Source organism: Betta splendens, chromosome 16 (genome assembly GCF_900634795.4).
Source record: "Betta splendens chromosome 16, fBetSpl5.4, whole genome shotgun sequence".
In the NCBI taxonomy this organism is placed as follows: Eukaryota; Metazoa; Chordata; class Actinopteri; order Anabantiformes; family Osphronemidae; genus Betta; species Betta splendens.
In genome coordinates, this window is record NC_040896.2 from 7,781,256 (window position 1) to 7,806,744 (window position 25,489).

The 25,489-nt window shown below is 44.4% G+C and overlaps 2 protein-coding genes across 12 annotated transcripts in view; both read right to left on the reverse strand.

The window, feature by feature from the left end:
• Positions 1-146: 146 nt before the first annotated feature.
• smg5 (SMG5 nonsense mediated mRNA decay factor) lies at positions 147-11,404 on the reverse strand. The gene is made up of 22 exons (XM_029129779.3): positions 10,958-11,404; positions 10,448-10,546; positions 9,068-9,191; positions 8,718-8,874; positions 7,935-8,024; positions 7,584-7,673; positions 6,865-6,943; positions 6,661-6,786; positions 6,186-6,254; positions 5,869-6,092; positions 5,503-5,640; positions 4,364-5,257; positions 4,105-4,274; positions 3,946-4,021; positions 3,354-3,529; positions 3,047-3,205; positions 2,802-2,861; positions 2,486-2,645; positions 2,007-2,097; positions 1,843-1,917; positions 1,617-1,755; positions 147-1,458 (listed from the first exon to the last, which is right to left on the reverse strand). The coding sequence occupies exons 1-22, from the start codon at positions 11,020-11,022 to the stop codon at positions 1,375-1,377; spliced, it is 3,345 nt and encodes a 1,114-aa protein (XP_028985612.1). The 5' UTR covers positions 11,023-11,404; the 3' UTR covers positions 147-1,374.
• A 1,416-nt stretch (positions 11,405-12,820) lies between these two features.
• The window catches only part of syngap1b (synaptic Ras GTPase activating protein 1b), an 80,653-nt gene continuing 67,984 nt past the window's right edge, over positions 12,821-25,489 (reverse strand). For 8 of the 11 annotated variants that reach the window (XM_055503309.1, XM_055503308.1, XM_055503312.1 and 5 more), the window contains 2 exons: positions 24,625-24,697; positions 12,821-18,305 (listed from right to left, as the gene is read on the reverse strand). In XM_055503309.1, coding sequence (XP_055359284.1) covers positions 17,982-18,305; positions 24,625-24,697 — 397 coding nt within the window. In that variant the 3' untranslated portion in view covers positions 12,821-17,981. Of the gene's footprint in view, positions 18,306-21,623; positions 21,686-24,624; positions 24,698-25,489 lie in introns of all 11 variants that reach the window. The other 3 variants (XM_029129966.3, XM_029129968.3, XM_041067824.2) reach the window with 3 other exon arrangements.

A 25,489-nucleotide genomic window follows, 5' to 3' on the forward strand; every position in this document is an offset into this window, starting at 1 on the left:
TCCATGTTCTGTCCAGCTGCAAATGCAGGTTAATAAAAACATGAATGGAGTTTTAAAAGCTGCTTTAAAAAGTCTCTACAAATGATTTAACAGTACTTTCCTGGTTCTAACATTTGCAGACAGGAATGAAAGAAACAGAGGAGGTCAACATTTGAGTTTCTTTTTAATGTTCGATGCATGGTGGCCAAACACATACTGTTTCTGTTGCACAGTGTTGATGGGACAGTCACTATGGAAACGGTGATGTCGATGGGATACAGTTCAGGACTTTACAGGGGTCCAAACATAACCCACATTCCTCAGGGAAGGTAAACTGGCCCTTATGTTCAGAGTCTCCTCAATGACGAGCTACATGAAGCCGATGAGCTTCTGCCTCCTCTCCTCCTCCATCATGACACCTCGATAAATAAATTCTGGATTATATGTTTTACTTTGTTTCAGTTTTCAGTGGTTGAACACAAAACAGCTTCTTTCCTTAAACATTCTTGCATATACCATTCAGTTTTAGCTTACAAAAAGAAAAATAAACATTTGGGTACAAAAATAAAAATCCAAATTAACACCTGGCATGTTTTGTCCTTTTCTCATCTCATACCGAGATCATAGCACAATACATAAGTCACTGATCACAAAACACACCGCAAATGAAGAAAATCTAAATAAAATTAAAAAAGCCACAGAGGAGGGAAACCAATCCGGGAGAAGCGCACGTCTGTCTTCCTCAACCCACGAGCTACGAGACACCTGATTAGTTTCTGCAGGTGGACAGACTGCACCTTCTCCGTCTCAAAGTTCTCCTCATTATCCCCTCAAACTGAAGCCTTAGCAGACCCACATTCTCCGCCCTGTTTTTTTTTAAAACAGACAAAGGAAAGGGAAGGTGGGAACAGAAAACCAAACCACTGCTCTAAATATGTATATGAATTCATCTGAGTGTGTGTGTGTGTGTGTGGTTTCTCTCTCGACATGAATGTACTCCTTTGCTAACATATACAGTGTTTTCCTGGTTATGATGTGAACCAGGGGCACTTAAAAAGTTGTGTAGCGCTCCCCCACCGTTTCCTCACTCCGACCACCGGGAGTCACTCTTTATGTGTAGGACTGAGTGGGAGGTGGGAGATAGGCTGTTTCTTATAGCGCCGCGTCGCCTGCTTCTCTCCTCCCTTTTTTGTTTTCTCTCCCCTGTATTCACTTTTCAGCCCTCTAAGCCTCAACTCTTTTCCTACTTTCCAGCTTCATGTTGATTTGTTTTTTTTTTTGTTGCCTTTGGAGACGCAGATACACACAGAGCAAAAGAGTGGGAGAGAGAGAGGGAGCGAGTGTTGTGATCGATCAGCTGCTCGCGGTGCCGACAGCTGCCTCGCGTTTGAGCTCTCAACCGATCTCCTTCCACTGCCGATAGAACTCCACGATGTTCTTCAGCTCCATGCCAGACGAGCCGGCCACCTGGATCGCCGACTGGCAGCAAGAGGGGACAAGGTGTGTAAGTAAACATGATTAAAACCTGTTTTCAGCCCACACACCCAATAAAAATCTTTAAAATCTGCCAGTGAGATTAAGGTCTGTAGCTAAACACAGAGTCTAGCGGTTTAGTGTCAGTTTTCTTGGGGACTGACCTTCATGGCTGCAGACTGAGTGTATAGAGCTTCAACTTGATGGCCGGTAAGAATGGTCACCATACCAGCGGTGTCCTCATCTCCGTTGCTCTGGGAGACTGTTAGCTGACGACAACTGTCCACCATCTTGTACAAATGCCTAGAATTTAGAAAGACAACCAGTCACCTTCAACTGAGCATATAGGAACCAAGCAGAAGCCAAACTGAAGCAGCCACGGCTTCTTACCAGGCTTCGATGTCCTGCCTTTTGACTTTATCTCGTTCAAAACTGCGACCTGACTCCTTCTGGCAGCGTATATATCTACACAATGAAATGGAATGAAATGAAATAAAATAAAAAAAAGTTCTTCAGCGCGTCAGTCACTGTGTTTTGCGATTAAAATCACTCACCTGTTTCCTTTGCGGAACTCAGACTCCAAGAAGCGAATCCCATCCCGAGCACCAGCATTTTCCTTTTTCAATCTGTCAAGTCCATCAATAACTGCAACACAGAAGGAGCCCAAACCAGGACAATGAGCACATTCAGGAAATGACTAACATAATTTGAATCTATTGTGTGAACACTGACTGTATTACTGTCTAAGCTGACATTAGCTTAGTGTGGTCATTGCATTGATCCTCGTTAAGTTTACCATTAACAGGTCATTACAGCAGCTTGCTAGGTTTCAAGGCAAACAAGACATCTACTTTCAAGTTGACGACTTGTTTAAACCAGGGTCATTCTACCCAGTTCATTTTAGTATTTAATGTCTCTAAAGGCCATTCCTGAGTTGCTTGAACTGAGTCTTTGGACAAAGCCACATCAATGGGGATAGAACCAAAACACACGCCTGCCTTTACCTCCACAGTGGAGAGAGTGGTACACTAACCTATTCGAGGGATGATGACGATGAAGCAGCCACTGCCGGCCAGCTGGCGGATGAGGTTCAGGTGCTGGCACAGAGCAGCTGTGTCCGGCACCAGGTAGGGAGACATGGACGACTGGGCCTTAGGCTGCTGAAGGCTGCCCTCTAGCTGCGACACCTCCAGCTGCAAGGCAAAAGAAACCAAGAAAAGCTCATGATCTGTGCTTTATTGATGCAGGTGTCATGTTTTATACTCAGATGCATTGACTGCTTTAGAGTATCTATACATGGTAAACTCTCATGCAGAGTATTAAAGACATTTTCATTTTTTATCAAAAACCTGTAATCGAAGCTGAGCCATGTCCCTCATCAAACGATTTCGACGTGCTTCCTCCTCAGCCTGTATAAACAAATACAACGGAAAGCTGTTTTACTGAAGTAAAAAATATTTGAAATCTGGGTCATTTGTTAAATGTCTTATTTAACAGCATTTTTACTGAACAGCACAGAGAATGATGAAGCTGGATCAAACAGAGCCCCCTCATGGTCCTTTGTCCCGCTCGGCTTTGTACAGACGTCACTCACCATTCGGAACTGGGCCTTGGCCTGCTGCTCCAGATTATCCTGTTTGGACTGGCTGATACTGGTGAAGATGCCCGCCTCCGGGTTGAAGTGCAGCACGTTGCCCTGGAGATTTGTTAGGAAGTGGCCAAAACTGCGAATGCAACACACTCGCACGACACACTGGAATAAAGGAAGAGGAGGAAATGTTGACAGTTTTTTTGTGGTCTACTATTCGTGTGTGTGCGATCAAGAAACTAAATGTGCATATTAATCCTGTTAAGTGTTTGTGCATGTGCGTCATCTCGATGTCTCGTGTCAGAGTGTGTACCTCCTGTAAGGGGCTAAGAGACGGGCTGCGATGAGAGAAGTCAAGGCGGCGGTGAGCTACGCTGAGGGCAGGCAGGTGTCGCAGCGCTAAATCCTCAGGCAGCAGAAGACTCTGGACCAAAGCAGGCTGCTCACACGCGTTTACCAGCCCTGTCACCTCCGCATTCAGACCAAGCTCTGCAGTGCACACATGGATAAACAAATATACAGGCGAGGTGTGGACCAAGAGCACAGAGTATGAAAAACAAATAAAATCCCACAGGGAGACAAATATTCAGTGTGAGAGATTAGTATGAGGACAGTCAGTACCAGAGGTGTGAGCGTCCATTTCATCCTAATGTTTTAACAATGACAATTTAGACCAATATACTCGTGGCACATGTTTAGGCACATTTACATTCTTGGGATCAACCCTCACATGAAACATACACCAAGGGCAAAATGGTCTTGCATGGGGCACAGCGTTTCCACTTGGTGTCTAAAAGTATGAATAATGCAAACATTTTTTGTTTGTAGACTCAGTGGGAATAACAACCCAGAGTCTGCTATGACAAGTATTCATCTTTGTGCAGTGCAATATATCAGTAACTCACCAGCCTCAAGCATCTTGCTGCCATCTGGTAGTAGGTTGAGCAGCACAGACAGGCGGTTCCACAAGCTTTGCGAACTCTGCAGAGAACAGGGTGAACAGTTTGTTAAAAATACTCCTAACATGGCAGCGCACGCTGAAGGATGGGACTCTGTGCTCTCACCTGTGCACACATGACAATAATATCAGTGTTGGTCCTCAGCCAGTCAACGAAGACCTTCACCACTTGGATTAAGCCCTGGTTGCTCAGGATCTCCAGCTTTTCCAATAGGGTTTTCTCACTTTGTACTGACTGAGTGCTGTGCTGGCTTCCCTCCGAATCAGAGTCGGAGTCTAAAAAAGGCAAGTATAAGTGACAACATCCCATTCTAACCAATAGTTCACCTGAGCAGATGGAAAAAAAAGACACCAAGGCATGTTACCATTGTCATTGGTTCCGTTGGCGGTGCCAGGGTTCACGTTGCAGGGGGAGTCCTCCGGGGGAGGAGGAGGGGTCTCTTGGGAAGGGGGAGCAGAGGCATCAGTAGGGGTGGGAATCCCAGAGGCAGACGATGCTTGAGGTCTCAGCAGCATGTTGCTGAAGGTCGGTGCCAGACGGAAGCAGCGTTTGGCCTGGAAGAGTTGCGAGGACATGGCCTGGAGATTACTACTGATGCTGGAATCACTGGGCATGAGGGGTCCGTTGGTGGCTGGAGGGGTATCACCGTCCCGGTCAGCGGCTTCCTCCTTGGGTTGGTCCTCCTCTTCATCGGGGTGTTCCCGAGCCTGGCCCTCTTTGTCCGAGTTCTCAGTGTCCTCCATGTCCTCCAGGTCTGAGCGGGATTCCTGGCTGTTCATATCTGAGTCTGTCTCTACATCGAACGCTGTCCCACCTTCCTCCTCCTCCTCCTCCGAGCCACTCCCCCAGCTGCCTGCCTCAGCCAAGGGGTCTCCCTTTGTGTTTTTCCTCACTGATGAAGCACTGACAGGAGTTCCTGATGCAGTGCCGCCTGTTGAATCAGCACGACCTCTCCCTTCCTCATCGTCATCTTCATCGTCCTCGCTCTCAAACCCTTCACTCAGGTCACTTTCATCCTCTTCGTGACCGTCCTTGTGGGCACAGCGGCGCCGGCGGAGCCTAGACAGACGCGTGTACTTCTTCTTCTGCCTCTGCTTCTCTTCCTCCAATTTGCCCTGCTCCTCCACACTTCTGTCCTTTTGCAGGTGGCCATCTTCATTCTTCAGCTCCTCCTCATCCTCTTGTTCTAAGGAGCCATTTTGCAAAGGCCTTGGATCAGAGTAATCTGTCGGAGGAGCTGACAAATCCCTTGCATCATCTAAACAAGAGTAGAAAAATGAACTGCTTTTTGTTTTCGTTCAGGATGACAAAAACATTAATCAGATTTTTTTTCTACTCCTACAAATTGATATGTCTGTCAAATTACCAGCCTGCCAAGCTTTAAGGATCAACACACATTAAATTAAGAAGTTACGGAATTTTAGAACACAAAGGCATTTTAATTCAAAAAGGGTCTGCTGAACAGGCTATAATGAACTCAATCACCTACATGTCTCTTCTCACCTGTGATTTCAGGATGAAGTGGAGGCACCTGAGTCTCTGCTTCCTCCAACTCAGCCTGGAGTCGGATGTTGACATGGTTGACCAGATGGGAGAACAGGGCCAGAGTAAAAGCTATAGACGCACTGTACTGCTTCGAGCCTAAACACACAGACTCGTTTACTCAAAAGCTGTACCTGTGTGTTATTATGAAACATCTCTTCCTGTTTAGACTGTCTAAACTTCAGGTTATTATCAAATTAGTAGTTTGGGAGTCAATCCATCATGTACTGTACTCATGTTGGGGGTGTGTCGCCTTTGACACTAAAAAGGCAGTGGACATTTGAACTGTAAATCGAAATAGAAAAATTAAATGGTCTAATCACTGACCTCCCCTCTTCAGACTGTGAACCACCATGAGACAAGTGACCACCATCTTAAAGACAAGGGTGTCAGGCAGCACGGGGGAGGAGCCATCACTGTGCTGCTCCTCCTCTTCCTCACTGGTGGAGTGGTGAACAGCACCATGTGTCGGCGGCGGCAGGTAGAACAGCACCAGGTTGAAATCTTCAAGCACAGACTGGCACAGTGATGTCAACTCCGTCTCCATCAGACTATATACAGACAGAACCAGGTAGCAGCATAAAAAAACAAAGAACTTAACACAGGTTAAAGGTAAATCTGTGACTGAATGGTTGAGCACTTACCTGTTTTTAGGCTGCAGTAGACTCTGGAGGTACATGAAGCTTACCAAGAGACGCTTAATGTCTTTTGATCTGCAAATAGGAGAAATTACACATTCAAATACAGTTTGTGTAAATCAGACTGACCCTTTTTCCAAGACCTAGATGAGAAGCAAGCAATAAACTCCTTGTATGTGTACATGGAAATGTGCTCAGTGTCCCTTCCTTGGATGCATCTGTGTGTGTCAAGTGTCAACCAGCATTTCTACGACACCTATTATGTTCTGTAAGTTTAATGTTTCAGCTCAGAGCTTAAAGTGTTGATAAAAGTGCTTCTCATGGACTAATATTATGACAGACCAGTTTTACTGCGTTGCATTAGAATGTATAAGGAGACCTCATAAAAGCTAGAAAAAGAAGATAGAAAAATAATTTCTTCGACCACTCCTTGTTGTTCTCAGGATCTGAGTATGCAGAGATTAATGTCTATTCTGCTCACCTTTGCCGAGAAGAAGACAGCTTCTTCATTTCCTGCTTCTTCACCTGGTGATACATCTTGGCAGCTTTGTCAAACAGGCGTTTCAGGTTGCCATAAGCACCCTCAAATGGGACATCTGATTGAATGCTGAGCACATATAAAACTCTAGTTAAGAAGCATAGCAATAAGATGATTTGAGTTCAAAGACCATGAGTAACGTCTCACCAGCGTAGGTAGTAGTAGGTTGCTTCAACATTGTAGAACTTGCTCCCTGCCAGTGTGCCCAGCTGGTTAAAAGGCATTCCTGGACACAGGAACCGCAAAAAGACAAGTCATTTCAACAGAATGATTGAATTTTACACCTACAGTAAAGCAGAAAACTTTGTTGTAATTATGGTCGGTCAACTCCAAGGAGCTCAGAACAGCTCTGACAAATAGGATGGCAGATTTAACTAACAAACATTATTCATAAGATTTTTAGTTATTAAAACAGCATCCACCAAGTTCTGCAAGGACACCCAAAGCATTACACTCGGTTGAGAGGACCTCAGTACAGACCCTCAGCAACCATTTTTACATATCTGCCATGAAACCGGTTACATCAGTCTCAGCGTCTGTACCCAAGCATTTACTACACCATCACGGACCATCGTGGTTGCCGTCAGTCAAAGAAGTCCCTGCTCCAAAGTCGACATATTCCAGCTCAACTAGTCTACAGCTGCTTAAATAGCTAAAGAAAAAGACACTTCAGGAAGAAAACCTTATGTTTCTTGATTGTTCCATCACATCCAAAAACAACTGTTATCCCATATTGTAAATACATTTTCAGGTTTCTTGATATTGATGAAAATGAGTATCCTGCATTTAACTGTTATTTGTGAACTGTCCTTGACCAAGGAAGCAGCAACCGCTGTGTTAAAATGCTATACATTACTGTCACTCACCCACATGTGGCATGACAGACAGGGCCTGATGGTAAAACCTCTCCGCCAGCTGCTCGGCCTCCACTCCCGCAAGCTCATTCTGGTAACGGGCTTTAAAGAGAAAGAAACATTAAAAAAATACAATAGAAAGGATTTGGCAGCAATATTGACTTGTCACTGATTCTACATTAAATGCTGTATAATCTAAATACAAATGTCTCTGCATTGCATAGCTTTAAACCAACCACACAACCTTCTGCGACTTGAACCAAGCCAAAATTTCCCACGCTGAGTCACATACACATGCTGTCTCACACCTCTACAAGCTGGCTCGAGTTAAAATAATCGCAGATTCTATTATCATGTTATTACCTAAATCTCCAAGGTAGACCAGACAGCGATGACAGGCCATCTGCGCCCACTCCATCTCCTTGAGGGTAGCTGACACTGGTTTCTTTCGGCCTGTTGGGAGCAATTACACTGAGGGTTTTTTTCTTCATTTGAAGCCTTTACTGCACTTTTACAAAATGGCTTGGGGTTATGTAATAAAAGAACAAGTCTAAATTCAATCACAGCAACAGACAGAAGCAAGAGTCTGAATGTCAGAAAGCCCACAGACAGAACCTGCAGTGCTGCTCTGTGCCTGAGGTGTTACTGTTCAAAAGTGATTCCATTTTGTGATGACTGTGGTCTAGACACTAACTCTACATGAAGACTGCATTTTATACCAGCTGTAAACGAGGTCAAACTTCAGATGCTTTAGAAAGTTTGTGCAGTTTAAATATTAAATTCAGAACTTTTAAAACACTCATAAGACCCCGGTGAATGGGATTTGTAGCCCATTTCACAAGGAAAATAAAGCTGAGAGCAAAAACAAAACAAAATTCATCTCATTTTCACAAGAATTTACAGTATCCATTAAAAGCTAAAAACCATAACACATTGGCAACCATCAGTGATCTATGCTTTAATATAGCAATCTATAAGAGTAAAAAAAAGAGTAAAAAATTCTGAATATCATACTATCATAAAATCACAGAAAATGGTCAAAGCAGCCTGTTTTACATGTGAGAGTTACACATTCTTATCACAAATGAACCTGCATGCTTTAGTGCTTCATCTATGCCTGTGTTTAATTAGTTTTATGAATCTGACCAATCAAGGGGTCTGTGACGTGGGTCCAATCAATGCAGTCCTGCAGTTCCAGCTGGTAATGCGACTGAATGTACAGCAGCAGATGTTGGTAGAAACCCACTCCGGCAATCAGGTGTGTACGATACGCACACTCCAGAGTGCTGCGGCTGTGGATGTGCTGCGATGGATAGGAGAGAAAGAAAAATGGATAAAACAATACAGAGAGAAGGATGGGGTTACCAATATGCATCAAAAGACACAAAACATGAAATTTGGTTTTTAATTAAAACTAATATCTGAGACAATGAGAAGGCTAAGTATCTCTCAACAGATGCACAGAAACATTCTTCCACAGCCTCATGGTCAGTTACCTTTTTGTTGGTCTTGATAACTTGGATGACCTCATAGTAAACCTTCCTCCAGAGCAGCTCCTCAGCCTTACGGCCATAGTCCACCGGATGAAGAAACATCAGTTTTACACAAAGTTCCCTTAGTCTGAAAACACAAAATAAAAACGAATGCGGGTGACTCAGGACTAGGTAAAAACACAAGATTGATTATTTAGCCCTGTATTTAACTGCCATTATACAGTAATATAAAGACATAGGACAAAAAGCCTCCTCTGCCAAGGTTTTGTTGCACTAGTTAAGCAACTACTCACAGAATTTCTTCTTGTGATGTTTTTCCTTCCTACTTTAAATAAGAACAAATAACACACAAAAATAACATTGGCTCTTATTAACCACAATATACCAAAAGTATATTTTACTCCTCCCGTCTACTTTAAAGTAGAGTTGAAGTGGGAATGGGTCTGGATAGTCAGCTCCATTTACACATGGTTCAGAAGCTGAAGACACTAGTATTTTTAAAAGCTTACAAAAAATGTGAAAGTAAAAATCAGAACAAATACAGGAAAAAAACATTGAATCGTCAATGTTCAGTTAATAGTTTCTGAACCTGCAGTACAGCCCTGACATTGAGATGTGCGAGATGAGTCAGCGAGGGAGGACAGTGTTGATGAATGTGACAGTGCACAAACAGAACGATTACGAGACTCAATTCAAAAGGATTCTACTTTCACAGATAGATTCAGGCAACGTTTTCAATTCAACAAACACTATTAACCCCATGCACCTTAATCATTCCTCTAATTTGAGCATGACCCGATACAGATAACATTTTCAAATAGAGCACATTAAATTCAAACTATAGTAACAAATATATAAATGTATGGAGGTAATAAACTTAAACTCCAGAGATGACTGCTGTAGGATGGATGGGTGGATGGAGAGATAGATGGATGGATGAATGATAGAGGGATGGAGAGATGGATGGATGGATGGATGAATGGATAGAGGGATGGAGAGATGCATGAATGGATGGATGAATGAATGGATAGATGGATTGATGGATGGATGAATTGATAGATGGATGGATGAATTGATAGATGGATGGATGGATGGATGGATGGATGGATGGATGGATACACAGATGGACAGAACACTGGCTGCACCAGCCTCACACATAAAACCAGACAGTAGGAATCAACAATAGGTGGTCAGCTGGGTATGCTACATACGTCTGACAATATTTGGACCAGTTGAAAATGTGTAATCTTATCAGCTGCTGGACACACAAGCCACAGCTAACTCTAGTTCAGCTTTGCCTCCATGCAGATGTTCACAACACCTGGAACGTTTTGGACATGTTCAACTCACACACCTACACAAGGCTGTGAAAACTAGGCATACTTGTTACGAAGACTGATGTTCTCGGGCTTGAAGACCTCTCTGTAGGACGCTTTGTTGCCGATGATGACATCCAGCTTATGCACAGACTCCACCACAACCCTGTGTAGCATTGGAATACGGAAAACATCAGCAGAGTGGTGACATTCACCGGTCGATTGGCAGTGCTTTATTTTATCAGAAGGTATAATAAGTCAAATGCTGCTGGCGACCCTGGTAGTAACTAAAACCCCTTCTCTTTCATATCTCTGTAACAAAGAAAGTCACTACAACTGTAGCTACACAGTGGTCTGACAGATGCCACGCTGCGGTCAGCGTGTGGCGTGAATGCGGTCGAATTTACCTGATGCCACAGGGAAAGACTTTGGGCCACTCGCTACCGTGACAAACCCCTTGGTGGAATAATGTGTGGACCCTTTCTTGTAGTAGCAAACACTTATTGGCTAGCGCAAAGCTAACTAGCACAATCATTAGCACACTGGTTAGCTTGACCAAACGGCTTCGTTAATTTACCTGTAAAGCCGCTTGATGTGTAGGACTTTAGCCTCTGGCTCGCTGTCCTGACCCGGTCCACTCATGCTAGCGGCTGTCCGGTGGTTAAATCACACACTCCAGTGCTTAGTCTCCGCGTCCTTCTACCCTGCCGACACACAGTTGTCACGGCTAGTCGGGTTCGTTCCCCGGCAGTGACAACCGTGTTGATAGCCAGCTGGTGCTAGCTATGAAGGTAGCGTTAGCTTCCCTCCCCTTCCCTGCGAGTCTCTTTCGTTTCTTGTGTACTTTGGCGAGCCCCCCTCTACCCATCCGTTCACAAAACCCGGTAGGAGGGGATGCCCCGTAATTACGCTCTTCCCGGTCAGCTAAAACACTCCGATATGCTTCTTGTGTTGTACCCCGTTCGAGCCATTGCTACGAAGGTGGCCATTACTCCTATCAGGCAACAGCCTCGTGGATATCGCGAGAGTACAAAAATCACGAGACTACAACGCGTTGCCAGATTGTTTGTAAATCCTTCATTTTAGAACATCTTGATGGACTGACCTGTTGATAATGTTCGTCATCGTAGTTAGCATCTTTAATTTTTAACAGACAAACACTCAGATTGTGTTGTGATGCACGTTTTATCTTCTTCACCCTTAAAGTTATATCGTAGCTTTTTTTTATCCCTCCGTCTTATTAATAACAAAGCCACTGAGTTATTGCGCTATGACTCACATTTGCTACAAGCCCTGTGCACCTTTACGGATCACACACACACACACACACACACACACACACACACACACACACACACACACACACACACACACACACACACACACACACACTTACATTTCACTATTTCTGCCTGATTAGACCAGGTTCAGGCCGTCTGACAGATGTCCCGCTCATTTTCCTGTTAAATAAAAGTAGAAAACAGAAGGCGCACATACAGGGACACACATGAATTATTATCAGAATCAGCTGCTCATTTGAATTTGTTTCATAACAATTTCTTTTCAGCTTTTCTTGTCTATTAATAAGGTATTTGTTCTTTACAAGTGTCATGGGATTGGTAAAAAAAATAAATGATCACTAGCATTAAACTGTAATTTCTCACATTTCCAGCAGAGGTCTGTAAAGATCATAAATAATTCAGCGCCACTATAAATCCAATAAGGGAGAAATTGATATTGAGTGATGCTTACTTACATAATTTTATGTCTTCATAGTCATAATATACTGACTGTGGAAACAAAGGATGACAACAAGATGGTGAGGGATCCCACAAATCACTGTGGTGTCAGCCAGTAAGAAAAGATTTTTATATAGGTTCTGATTCATCTAGTAGATTTCTTGTGTGGATGTACTTCTGTTTGATACAAACCATGTTGCTGTCAGGTGCGGTTTAAGCTGAGGTGAAACTTTGAGCTCATTTCAGTCTGTATACAAAGCGTGCACTGTCCCGTCTGCACCTCCATTGTGTACTACTTGTTTTTTCCAACCTCAGAAGTTGTCTGCAATTAAGTGTAGGAGGATGAGGATAATTACAGGTTTGCTATATTAAGTTGAGGCCTGAGTTTCCAGCTTTCGCCTGCCCTCCATAGTTTCAGCAGCTCAGCTGGGAGAAAGTGGGAAAATGATCATCTCTGCTCACCCAGGGAACCACAGCTGCAGAGATAATGCAGATGAGTCAGAGGAAGTTTTGACGCAACTCCTCACCAGTTATCTCATATGTAGATGTGGAATAAGCTCTTTTTCTAGAGAATGATACAGAGGTTTGTTTGTTGTTGTTGTTGTTGTTACGTATTTTAATATATAAATGTCTATTGTAGAATCATCCAAGAATGGTTATTTACTGCATTAAGAAACAGAACACACAGTTCTACACCAACATAAGAATTTAATTATTTGTTTATTTATTAATTTATTTACGTACTTCTATCTCCAGATTCACCCACCCGAAAAATATAAATTTCGGTGTATTCCAAAAAAAAGGGAACAATGGCATCTTCATCAACTGCATTAAGGGAATTAATCAATAAAATCAAAGTGGCAATAATTATTATCATTATTACAATAATAATTCAGAATATCCACATTCATAACAAATCCATATACAACTGCAATACACTCATCAACACCACTCTTCCATTAATTATACACAAAATCCCCAAATGTCTGTCCTGTCAAAACAACAATAGAGGAGCTTTGGGGGGAGGGGGGCTATGGCTTGTCAAGGGGTATGGACATGAGTGAGAAGCGGAGTGAATGGATCTAAGGTTAGTAAGAGTATAAGGGGGGAGGCACACTTATTTAGTTAAGACCTATACGAAAACAAGCAATGTAAGTAATGACAGTTTACTTTCATGGAAGCATTTGCCAGACTAACTGCATCTTAAACCATTAGAAGGCTCCATGAGAGGCAGAATTTGGGGAACAAAATGTCAAGAAATATATAGGTGGCTGGGATAAATATATAACTCTGAATGACAAGCGTTGCAAACATATACCATAGGAACCTAAAGTGAAAGTCAGATACGCAAGAACTCAAAACAGGTCGAGAATTATCAAAGAAATGCAGATGAAGGTTTCTGGAAAAAAAGTCTTATTCTATATATGTACAAACATTGCTTGGCCACCCAAATCTACTTAGAAAAGCTTTTAGTTGGTCAGAAAATGAGTGCAAGCTTAAGATTATGTGAGTTACTTCGTGTATGAGAGCTTCGAGATTGCAGCTGTTAAGTGACAGACCTTGCTGATATTCTAAGTCTGCACAGAAAGTGCCTCTGGGAGCTGTCAGTACATTTAAAAAACCTTTCCACGCCTCAGTATTGGCAACTTGAGAAGACCTATTCATAGAAAGAGAGAGAAACATTAGAGGAAAAATAACTGTACACTCTGCATATACAAACAAACTGTATATACACATAGACATACCGTATGTACACATTTATCCTGTATGTACACAAAATATTTAGCCAGTACACACACCTATTTACAGACACATTCACTCGTTTTAGCAGGACCTCTAACATGTCTCTCTCTGTCCTTGTTTCAGTCTTACGTGGAAATAGCAGGGATTTCAACTCAGATTGGTGTCAGTGGAGCCCATCCCGAGAAAGAAACGGGGAGCTTTACAGCAATTTGGCTGCAGAGATGTGGCCACACTGACACCGAGAGTTCATCCGCTGCCAGGTTACAACTCTACAGACACATAGTCGACGTGGAATACAAAAGAGCAGTAAGAATGTCCTACTCCACCGGCGTTGGCATCGTCTGTCAATGGAGAGCTCCATGGTGACTGTGGGGCGAGAATCATCTGTCCACTCCTTCTCCTCAATTTGGGTTTTTGAATGATTACAGCCAAGAGGGAGGAGAGCACACGTCACAGCAACGTGCAAACTGTCGTGAGGGGAGTAGGTAAACACAAGTTTGTCCCTTTTGTCACAATCCTTCAGGGCAACAAACCTCTCATTGAGTCAGTAAGAAAACTGGGGTCATATAAAACGGGTCATTTAAGAACTTCCATTAGATAGAGTCTTCTATCTATACCAAGAAATAAATATATGCTCCGGAAGATTTCTGATGAAGAGTTTTTTTATAGTCTTGTAAGAATAAGCAGTGTCATATAAATATAAATAATAATAGTAGTAATAATAGTAACAACATTCTGTCCGGTATTTCAAAGTCTTCACTGCAGCAGGGGTTTGGCTCTGAAGCAGTTTCACTTGTTGTATTAGGCTGTGCATATATAGTTTCCATTAAAACCAAAGTCTGAAAGAGACTCAAACGGAAGAGCAAAAACTATGACTTGAGGAAAAAAGATCAAGTAAGTCAAAAACTGAGTAAGAATGGTAATGGTTAAATAATGCTTTTAGAATCATAGCTAGATAAAGAGGAATCAAAGGGTAATTTAAAAAGACTACGAGAGAGAGGGAGAGAGAGAGAGAGAGAGCGAGAAAGGGAGAGAGAGCGAGAGAGACAGAGAGAGAGAGAGGAAATAAATGCTTTGAAAGTAAATCAGCTTCGACTGAAATTCTAAGAGAAGTCAAGCACCTTTGAAATACATTTTACCTAGAGCACATGTCCCCTCTCTCTCATTTGGAGCATCGCTTCCTTGGCCTTTGTGTTCCTCCGTTATGCTGATTGATCAGACTGCATAGCTGTTCTTTGCATGCTCGGCAGGCCAACAAATGCCAACGTATGTCCAGCCTACCTTTTAAAAAGTAAAATGTAGATCCAACCACGAGGCGTCAAACACATTTCAAAATAATCCAGTTATCAAATCAGAGAGAGAGGGCCCAAGTAAAAGAAGAAAAAGACCCAGCATTTCCTTACATGGTCCGCTGGGGCTCTGCACCATCCCTTGAGCAAAGAGAATGGGACCAATGCCCCAAGTTCTCCCTTTGTCAGCCAATCGCGTCACGTGAGAGGGCTCTCGACATTTGGCCATGCCACCCCACGGAATGCCGGTGGTGCATCAGCCAATTAGGTTCCACACTGTCCTCCATGAAGCTTTGAGAGTGGCTAGGGGGAGAAAAAGGGGAGACAGAGAGAGAGAAGAAACGGGGGAGGTGCTTGATCAGGTGCTATTGAAGCGTAGCTACTGATCTGCATGGTGGCAGTCCTCGCCAAAGCTGGACTCGTCTCTTTTCGCTAGGTTTTTCTCTGTATGTGTGTGTGTGTGTGTGTGTGTGAGTGAGTGTGTTCAGCTCTGAGGCAACTGCTTGTTTACCTGAGTCACTGAGGTATTTTCACAGCAATATTAATTTCTCAATCACGAATCATCTCACATCTCGGAAAAGACACTGATGCTCGAACCGAGCCCTGCCTGAAATCCAACATTTGTCACAAACTGGTAATTTCACAAGAAAAAGTAGCCCTACTGGTTTTATAAACAGAAGACAGTCTTTTCCTGTGTAAGACTGCCAACATGAATATTTGGTGGCTGGAGAGTAAAAAGTTGAGTCTAGTCTGAGCTAATCTGCTAGCGCTGGCCCGCGGAGCACTAGCGCTGATCATTACGGCCTTTGACAAGTTGGGACTTTGTGGACGACACATAGCCGACGTGCGACGCGCCGTCTCCGGGTTCGTCCTGCACGTGTTAAACAAGCGGAGTTGTTGCAGAGCGACACCACTGTGTGAGGCTACAAAGACAAAAACAGGTTCACATCCAGACAGAGCTTTCAGACAGACAGTTCATACACAGAATGAAGGGCTATGGAAAATAGACTTCCAGCATTTGACACATGAGAAACTGACTCATTTCACAAACATAAACCAAACATTTAACATCAACCAAAGTAAAGTGTTACTCGTAACCTGTTAATTTGGCTTAACGCTGTTAAAGATGTGTTCACTGTGCGTTTCATTTAAAATGCTACAACACACGAAACGGAGGAATTATTTAAAATTTGAAGCTGAAGGGCTATACAATATATCTGCAATGTGTGTGAAGGTTTAAGGTGCATTTGTTCAATGACATGCTAGTCTACTGGCCAAAGGACGCGCAATGCATTCATCCCAGGCACTTAATGGCAAGCAATGCTGACCCACGTCGAAACGGCCTCTTCACATGTCTGAGACTTAACAAAATGTTCATATGGTGGAATGGAGCCTAAAGCTGAAACATAAGAGCACAGCTGCTCATCTATCATTAATGTTGCATGCGCTTTATTTCAGGTTAGCTTTGATGAGCGTTGTAAGACAAAAGCCATTCAAATGTTTGTCTGGATAAAAGAGAACCAGTATATTCTAGTGTGAATATATAACAGACCAAAACTTTTGAGCTAAAAGGAACAAAAACCTTGAAAAGTAGTAATAAACTCCATTCACCCATTTCATCCAAGGTAGTTTCATTCAGTCGGTCAATTATAGCTTCGCTTACTAAAAACTTACACAAGTAGCTCTTGCTGTAAACTGATAATAGCCAATTGGGGTTTAGTGAAATAAGCAGTGCAATATGTTCAATAGCTCCATCGAATCTGCTGTAACTGTAATTACTGTAAAGAAAAGCAGAGATTGGAGGAGGGTGTTTCAAAAACAAAGACATGGAAAAACCTGACAACCCCATAAAAACACAACAGGATGCACAGAGGACAAATACAGAGACACGCACAAAACATACGGGTGGAAACATGTCCTGCGAGAGAGAGAGAGCGAGAGAGAGCGAGAGAGAGAGAGAGAGAGAGAGGAGAGGACACAGTAAGTGAACCATGACAGAGGCAGTGCTATGGCAGACACAGACATTGGACTTGGAAAATGGCACCATTTGTTTCTGTTTAGCACCAGTTTATCACATATCGGTTCTGAGATTGAGAAGAGAAAAACTGCACAAACTCTGTCCAAAAACAAGAATTCCCCCATACTGAAGAAAGAAGACCCCCCCCCCCCCAATCCAAAAATCCCCTCTCCCGTCGCTCAAGCCTCTACGGAGCTCGATCTGGCGTCTTTGAATCAATTCGTTTCGGCCCACAGGTCATTTCTCTCTCTAGCAACGCTAACATGGAGATTTCCACCTTTATTGGAAAAAAACCCTGTTGAAAAACACTCAAAGGCACTAAGAAAGCCAGACTCAGCTCTACCTGGCGTGTTCAGGGCAGCCATGGCAAATGCACCTGCATCCATGGGCGTCAGCGCTTACTGAGGCTAGACTATAGCTCTCCGTTGCTAATGGCTACTATGAAGTCTTTGGGGTGCAAGACATTCTCTAGCGCTTGTTCCTCGCGTGTTTAGCAGATGTTCACATGCTGGCGTGTATGTTTCACTGATTCAAACAGTATGTGGTAAAATATCATTATCTTGTCCTGCAAGACTGCGATGAGCTGAGGCTCCAGGTGAACGTGTGGGGAACAAGTGTCCGTTGAAGAGCCCTTTGTGTTGGTGTGTTATGCACTGTGGCTGTGCGAGTACTATCGCCTGGTGCCCTCTTTTCTTCTCTCTCCTGCCTCGGGAATATCTACGGCAAATTCTTTTCAAAGCAATGTCTTAAATTAAAACAAGAGGACGAGGACAGTGTTTTCCTTTCCTTTGTGTCATCTCTCTCTGATTTGGCTCAGTGTTGTGTTTGACCCACTCCCCCTTCTTCTGCTATGACTTTAGTTGCTGTTGCCGTGGTTCCAGTTGCCTGTGAGGTTGTCATGGGGGAGGATGTTTGGTTGCCACGGAGCTCTCCATTCTGACTAGGATGTTGATGAGGAGTGGGCAGAGAGAGAGGGTCTACGGTTTGGGGGAGGACGCCATTGTGGGGTGAGCTGTCAGAGGAAATGCCCAAGGAAGAGACTCTGAGGCCTTGATCGTTGGTTACCGCTCCTCCTCCCACTCCACCTTCAGTTTTCACACGGGGGTCTGCAGAACCCAGGGAGGAAAGCTGGTCCTCCTAGCGAGATAGAGAGAGAGGGGAGGGGAAAGAGGAGTGGGGGCAAGGAGAGATGGTCGTGGGAGAGAGGCCATTCAGTGAGCGATGGGAGGGATGCGAGGGAGATGTCCAATCAAAGCAGTACACGTCACACGTAGAGCCGGAAAAAAAAAAATCAAATGTTGAGGAGGAGTGAGAGTGTGGGAGGAAGTAAGAACGGCGAGATAAAGATGAAGAGCAGAGGACAAGGAGGAAAATGCCATGGAATTCAAGTGGATCGCGTCAACATTAAAAAATAGAATCGGATGGAATGAGAGCGTGTGAAGGCGATAGTAGAGATGGATGGGAAAACAAGAGACCAGCGGTGAGGGATAGGAAGAAGCACAGACAGAGAGGAACAGAGAAAGGAGAGAGAAAGGAGTTACGAGGTCGATGCGTGACGCACACCCATAGAAATGGCAGCACAGGAGAAGGGACACAGAGAAAGAACGGGTGAAGCCGTGTTAAACCCTGCAGAGGTCAAAGGGTCCTGGTCCTCGTGGGACGGGCAGCGAGGAGCGTGTGTTGTGTGCAAGGAAAAGTCATGTGAGTCATTAGTTCTGCACAAATCATAGCCCATAATAATGCCTCGATAGCTTAGGAGCAAAGAAGGAACTCTACTGTTCGGTGACGGGTCAGCAGCACATTCTGTAGCATCAGCTTGAGACTAAAGACATGCAAAAGAAAAGGCACATGAAGCTCAGCGCCGGATCTAAGCAGCAGGATGAGGTGCCTCCTACGGTCGGGACCTCCACCCACCGGCTGGGCAGCGAGCGGGGGTCCCTGCTCCGCTTACTGTACCTACATCAGTGCGAACGCTAGTGTTGCTACGAGCGCGTATGAAGGTCTGACTGAAGCCTTGGCTGCCAGCGCTGCTCACTGACGTCTGTGTAGGAGCAGTGGGAAGAGAAGACAATCCAGTTATTGTGCCTCCTGACAACTCTGAGGCCTTTATTTAAAACGAAGCCTGAGCCAGAGCCACGGAAAGCCCATTTGCATATAGAAGCATTTCCAAAGCTAAATTCACAGCTTTACCATCAGACCTGGGTGAAAACCTCTTGAAATAATTGCACTTGATTCATCTAGTGCGGCACATGGGCTGTGTGGCGTCTAGACATAATTACAGAGGCTGGAAAAAGAGCACACAGCAATCTTAGAGAGCACAGGCTGTGACTTAACTCATGTTTGTGTTTCCATCACACACGGGAACACATGACATTAAATAGCGCTTTACTTCTCACACACAAGTATGAGACACCGTAACATGAATGGAATGGAGTGCTGGAGAGGGGAAAAGACAGGAAAGAGGAGAGGAGGTCTGGTCGGCGTCCAAATGATTTAAAAGCAATTTACCACTGGATAAAGTGTATCTGATGGGTGTGTCCGCTGTGAGTGAGAGGTGTTTCCACTTCACTTAAAGCATAAGTGAAAAGAATAAAGGAAAAAAAAGTTACCCCAAAACTGGATCTCACTCGTCGGGCCTTTTCTCTTCTCAATCAGAACCAAAAGAAGGAAAAACCTTGAGTGGCTAACTGGTGCTATGACAGCTGCAGTATCTACTGTGGCAACAGACACTCACAGGATGCCAGTAACATGACTCCACTGACGCTGCACAACCAGTGCGCTTTAATACCCATGTGTAGAGCAATACACATGTCTATTAAAGCCCCAAATCAGGCGAGTGAACAAAGACATGGCAAATGTTTACTGACATCCTTGTCTAACTTACCAAACTTGCTTCATTCTCTGTGGGATGCAGTGACTGATTACTTGATGCATTCAATTACAGCTTGGTGTGAGAGTGTGTTTTTAGGCTAATGAAAATTGCAGTGCTGAGGACAGAAACACAAAACACTTAGTGGAGCACTAAAATATAGAGTGTATAGTAAATGATGCAGATGGAGTTTGGTCCACACATTCTTACCCATCTCCTCCAATCTCCAATCAGTTTCAGTGTCTAGTGCAAAGTGAAATCTCTCTCACCTCCACGTTTGAAGGACAATTTTGCCGTAAGTGTTGCTGTAGTCACTAGATAGATAGTTTAAAATGCTGGAAGACTTTAGGTGACGAGAAGCTTCTAAGACTGACGCAACACAAAGGAAGCATGTGACACATCATCAGCTGGCCTGCGCCACCACGCCATCCAAGAACCGAGTGTTACACACACACCAACACGGAGAGGTCCGACACACACAAAGACAAAACACACCACATTAATCAGTGTTCTTCAGGGAAGGGTCAGATACGGAGATTTCCCATAATTCCCTTTGTTTTTCTGAGGGTGCGATGGGGGGGGTGGAGGCTTGAATGGAGAAGTCACACAATATTTCAGACATCAGGTCAGAAAAACTGAGCTTGTTTCCAACCAGTAAGCAAGTGTTCAGTTTTTCGCATCATGAAAAATGGTTGTGTGTTTCCTTTCTTTTAATGCTGCTTGGCAGAACTGGTCCGTGTATGTGCGCAAAAATGTAATGAGGTGATGTTGAGTATCTACAAATGCCAACATCCAAACAGAGTGGAGCTCAAAATCAATGGTGTCCATTGATGTGTTTGTGTTTGTCTGCTTCAGTCTTTCTAACGCAGAGTAACAGGGAGGTCTCCGTATATGACTCGAGCTAACGTTGGCACAGGTGCCCTGGGTCTGACTGGGGCTGGCTGTTAGCTAGCAGTGCTAGCTGTTAGCTAGCAGTGCTGCTGTGCACTGCTGCGTGTTTCTGCCAAGGTGTGATGTGCTCATTCATGAACACAAAGCTCACAAACCTAAATGATGTCTGGAAGTCAACTCCGCGTTTGAGGCCTGTCACAGAACATTTCCAGAGATTCAAGCAGCGCAGCTTTGTAGCAGACAGAACGCAGAGGTTCTGCCTTTTAAATGTGTTGCTCTTCGGTAGAACCCAAATAAAGGCGCGCAGTAACGGTTCCGACGCCACGGTTATGTGCCGAGCCTCCGAATCGTTCCGCTGCCAGGGACACTCAAGGGCAAATTAAAAAAACACATTTAGTTTGAATTTTTGAACACCAACACAAAGTGTTTTCCTTCCTTGTCTTATATAGATATGAGTAATATATATACCTAATACACTATACTGTATATATCGTGAGTGAGCTCTGGCCAAACGTTCTGTAACAGGCCTCCTTTCTGATGATTCCTGCTCAGATAAAATGGGCCTGTCCTTGTGTTGGCTGCGGTGAGTTCACAGGTGCTGCATCAGGACAGGGACGCACATAGAGAACAGTAGAAGTGGAAAAGAGGCAGCAGGTTATGGATGGAGAGTGAGAGTTTGCCGGTTTGTTTATTACCTGGGTACTCGGGGTGGGACAGGCGCAAGACGGGGCTGCACTAGGATGGACTGACGCCTCCCCTAAGAGAAATCACCGTATCTCATCAACACAGGAGGAGACGAGAGGAGAGAGGAGACCTAGAGAGGGAGAAGAGAGGACGAGGAGGAGAAGAGAGAGAAGGAGAGGACGGAGACGAGAGAAGGGAGAAGACGCGAAGAGCAAGAGCAGAGAGAGAAGGAGAGGAGAGAAGAGGAGGAGAGAGAGAGGAGAGGAGGAGCACGAGGACGGCAGGAGCAAGAGAGGAGAGAGGAGAGGAGAGAGGAGAAGAGAGAAGGAGACGAGAGAAGGAGATGAGAGAAGGAGAGGAGAGGAGGAGACGAGAGAAGGAGACGAGAGAAGGAGAGGAGAGGAGGAGACGAGAGAAGGAGACGAGAGAAGAGAAAGAGAGGAGAGAAGGAGAGGAGAGGAGAGGAGGAGACGAGAGAAGGAGACGAGAGGAGAGAGGAGAGGAGAGAGGAGACGAGAGAAGGAGATGAGAGAAGGAGAGGAGAGGAGGAGACGAGAGAAGGAGACGAGAGAAGAGAAAGAGAGGAGAGAAGGAGACGAGGCGAGAGGAGAGAAGGAGAGGAGAGAAGAGAAGAGACGAGAGAAGGAGACGAGAGAAGGAGAGGAGAGGAGGAGAGGAGAGAAGAGAAAGAGAGGAGAGAAGGAGACGAGACGAGAGGAGAGAAGGAGAGGAGAGGAGAGGAGGGGAGGCTAAAAGCAGAAGGGGGGGGGGGGGGGGGGGTTGTGCAGTGGGCAGGATTCAGAAGGACGCTGAAGGTTGAGGGAAAACAGCCACAAACACAACAATACATCCACAAAGCACAACAAGAAGTCCACAGGAAACACCAACATGAACATAAAGATAACGTCACCGTTCACACACGTAGAGAACTTTACCATACGACCCAGGCTGAAAGCAGAGAAGCAGCATGCCATGCTGAGCGTCAGCAACACAATCATGCTCCGGACAGAAAGGAAAGAAAGGACAGAGCGCTAAGTCCAAACGGTGTCTGCATCGGAAGGAAGCTCATCGTTAAAACTCTGAAAAGCCAATTCTGCTCATTAAAAGACATGCAAAGATCAGACATGCAGTCATCTGCTCTGTGCAGGAAGATACGGAGATACACACCAACCAGAGTCATATTTACAATATTCAATACTCTATATGAAACAGAAAGAGATTGGGATTATACTAAAAGCACACACACGCACGCACACACACACTGCAACAATGAGTTGTCGCATGAATGAATAAAAATGGTGCAAAGTGAAGCAAAATGCAAAGTAAAGACTAAGAAATGATCAAGTTTGTTGAATTCATTTGTTATTTTATTAATTCCTTAAACACAATCTGTATAAACATAAAGTGACTTTTTCAGTGACTTTTTTATGCTAAATTCAAATTCACTTGTTTGAAAACTTAAAAAAAATCTTAATTAAAGTTATTTCTGTACATTCATTTAATGACGTACTGCACTTACTTCGGTCGTGCTGATATGTTTTATTTTGTTATTTCACAGGGACCTGTCAGGATATCTCTCATCCACACTAAGGATAAACTGCACTAACATAATTGTTGTATTGGGCTAAATTTGTTTTAGCTACAAACAAAATGACAATTAGGACTTATTATCAATTAACGTGACCCAGACACAGACAAGTGGAAGGAAACTAATGAATGCAATCAACAATTTAAAAATCAATGAACTCATTAATTTGGGTTTTTGGTGAAACAGACATTTTCCTGTGAAGTTTAATGTCCTCCAGCTTCTGTGTGACACCATTTGCTACAGTGCTAATTAAAATCAAGACTCTTCTTGCGGCAAGAGACTTTTTAAAACCTTGTCCAACGTCAAAGTGTGCTTTGATTTACCTGCACCACAGACGTCTACGTCTCTGATGCTTTGTGCGTGTATTTACGTTCTTTAAGGAACCGTGGAGGAAGCACAGCGGCGTTCTGAACCGCTGATATTATGAGAGATGAAGGTTCTGTTCTGGATCTTCCAGGCCTGAGGACACGGCAGCATCACACCTCCTCCCTCTCACTCCACGTTAATTTACCTCCTCTCTCTCGGCGGCTGAGTGTGGACCAGCCTCACCTATTTAGGCTGAGTGTGATCACACTGGACTCAACTGTCCACTCATCTTAAGTGCTGCCACGCTGAAGGGAAAATACTGAACTAACCAGTAATTCCTGTAATAACAGCTCTAAGAATAAATGTCATCGAGATTCTCACATCACAGAGCAGCTAGCGAAGTTTTAACTTTAATTTAAATTAGATTTTAAATTTGAACAATTTTCTCGAGCAGATTCTGGCTCAGAAGCTCCTGAGATGTATTGTATATAAATACATTTCTTTTACCAGCTTAATTAAGAGAAGCTTATGTGGACTCATACTCACAGCTGCTCTCTTGTTCCGTTCTTAGCATGTTGTCTTAAATGTTAAGGCATGTTTACATATGCACACACTATATTTACAGCATGAGTCATGCTTGACGGTGGCTACTTCAGTCTGACTGGAAAAGAAAGGGGGCGGATCGAGAGCATGGAATGAGAAGCGCTCCTGACGACACAGCACCACCAAATCAAAAGCACGCAGTGAGACTCAGGAAGGAACTGCAGGAACCCGAGAGCACGTCTGATCCGGCATCACGTGTGGAACAGGCTGAACCCCGACATGCTCGGCAGAAGAGTTGACACAAATGACTACAGGACATCACCACAGACCCAGATATGCTCACAAACCCAACTGGAGTCAAACACGTCTCCACAGCCTGAGCTGAATGCAAACAGCAGCGGCCGTAGACCTTCAAAGCTCCAAGGTCCGTTAGCAGACACATGACGGTCAAACCCAAACACAGGGACGAGTCTGGGACGGGTTCACACTCACACAGCAGACAAGACGGCAGTAGCGGGGGGGGGGGACCACGGACCACCACACAGACGCCACCAGAGAGAAGCAGTCTCACAGACCTGATCAGCGAAAATCCTGGTTTTTGGCTCAATCACGGGTCCTCCCCTCAACTCATCCTCCACAGCCATGAGTCTTGAAGGCAGAGAGAAAGGGAGCAGGAGAGGGAGGGGGGGGGGGGGTAGAGGTGGTAGAAAGAGAGGGAGGAGTATTGTAAATCCAAGATGATATTTAGGAAGCAGTTGGGCAGATGCCTCGTCAACATCTGTCTCAACAGCACCACAGTGATAACATGCTGGTTACCTGCGTCCCAAATCTGAATCCCACACATGATGGGGCTCAGTCTTTTAAGCCCATGCAAACGTTGGGCAGCAGCAGCCAAAGCCTTGCTTTGTGAGGACCTGCCAATTTCCAATGGTGGAGCCTTTTTATTTTCTTCTCACTCCCTTGGGATTCATCAAAGCTGTTTTGCCCAATTTAAGGTATTTTCAAAGTGCAATCGGGGCCAACTGCGAAGCGTTCTGTTCACTTATGCGAAGTGGACGGATCCTGATCATCCCCAGGGAATTGCCCATCTTGTGTAACATGGTCTGACCAAGGCGCCGGCGGAAAATCCTTTGACTAATCATTTCAAAGGCTGCAGATATGGACGGGCTCAGTGCGGCGTGTTTGTTTTGTTTTCTTTGGCGAGCCAGCGGACAGTGCAGGTTTCCTGGCTCTCGTGAATATCCAAGTCTGAGGGACTGGCTCCAGATAGGATCCTTCGAGCAGATTTCTCAGGGTTATCTTGCGGCTGCACAGCCAACTGGCTAAACTGAGACTATTGTTGTTCTGATAAATGGCGAACTGAAGTTAGTGAGTATTAAACATCCTCCTCACAGGATCGGTTTCACTGCATTGCGTTCATGGCTTTCATTTTTCTAGCAG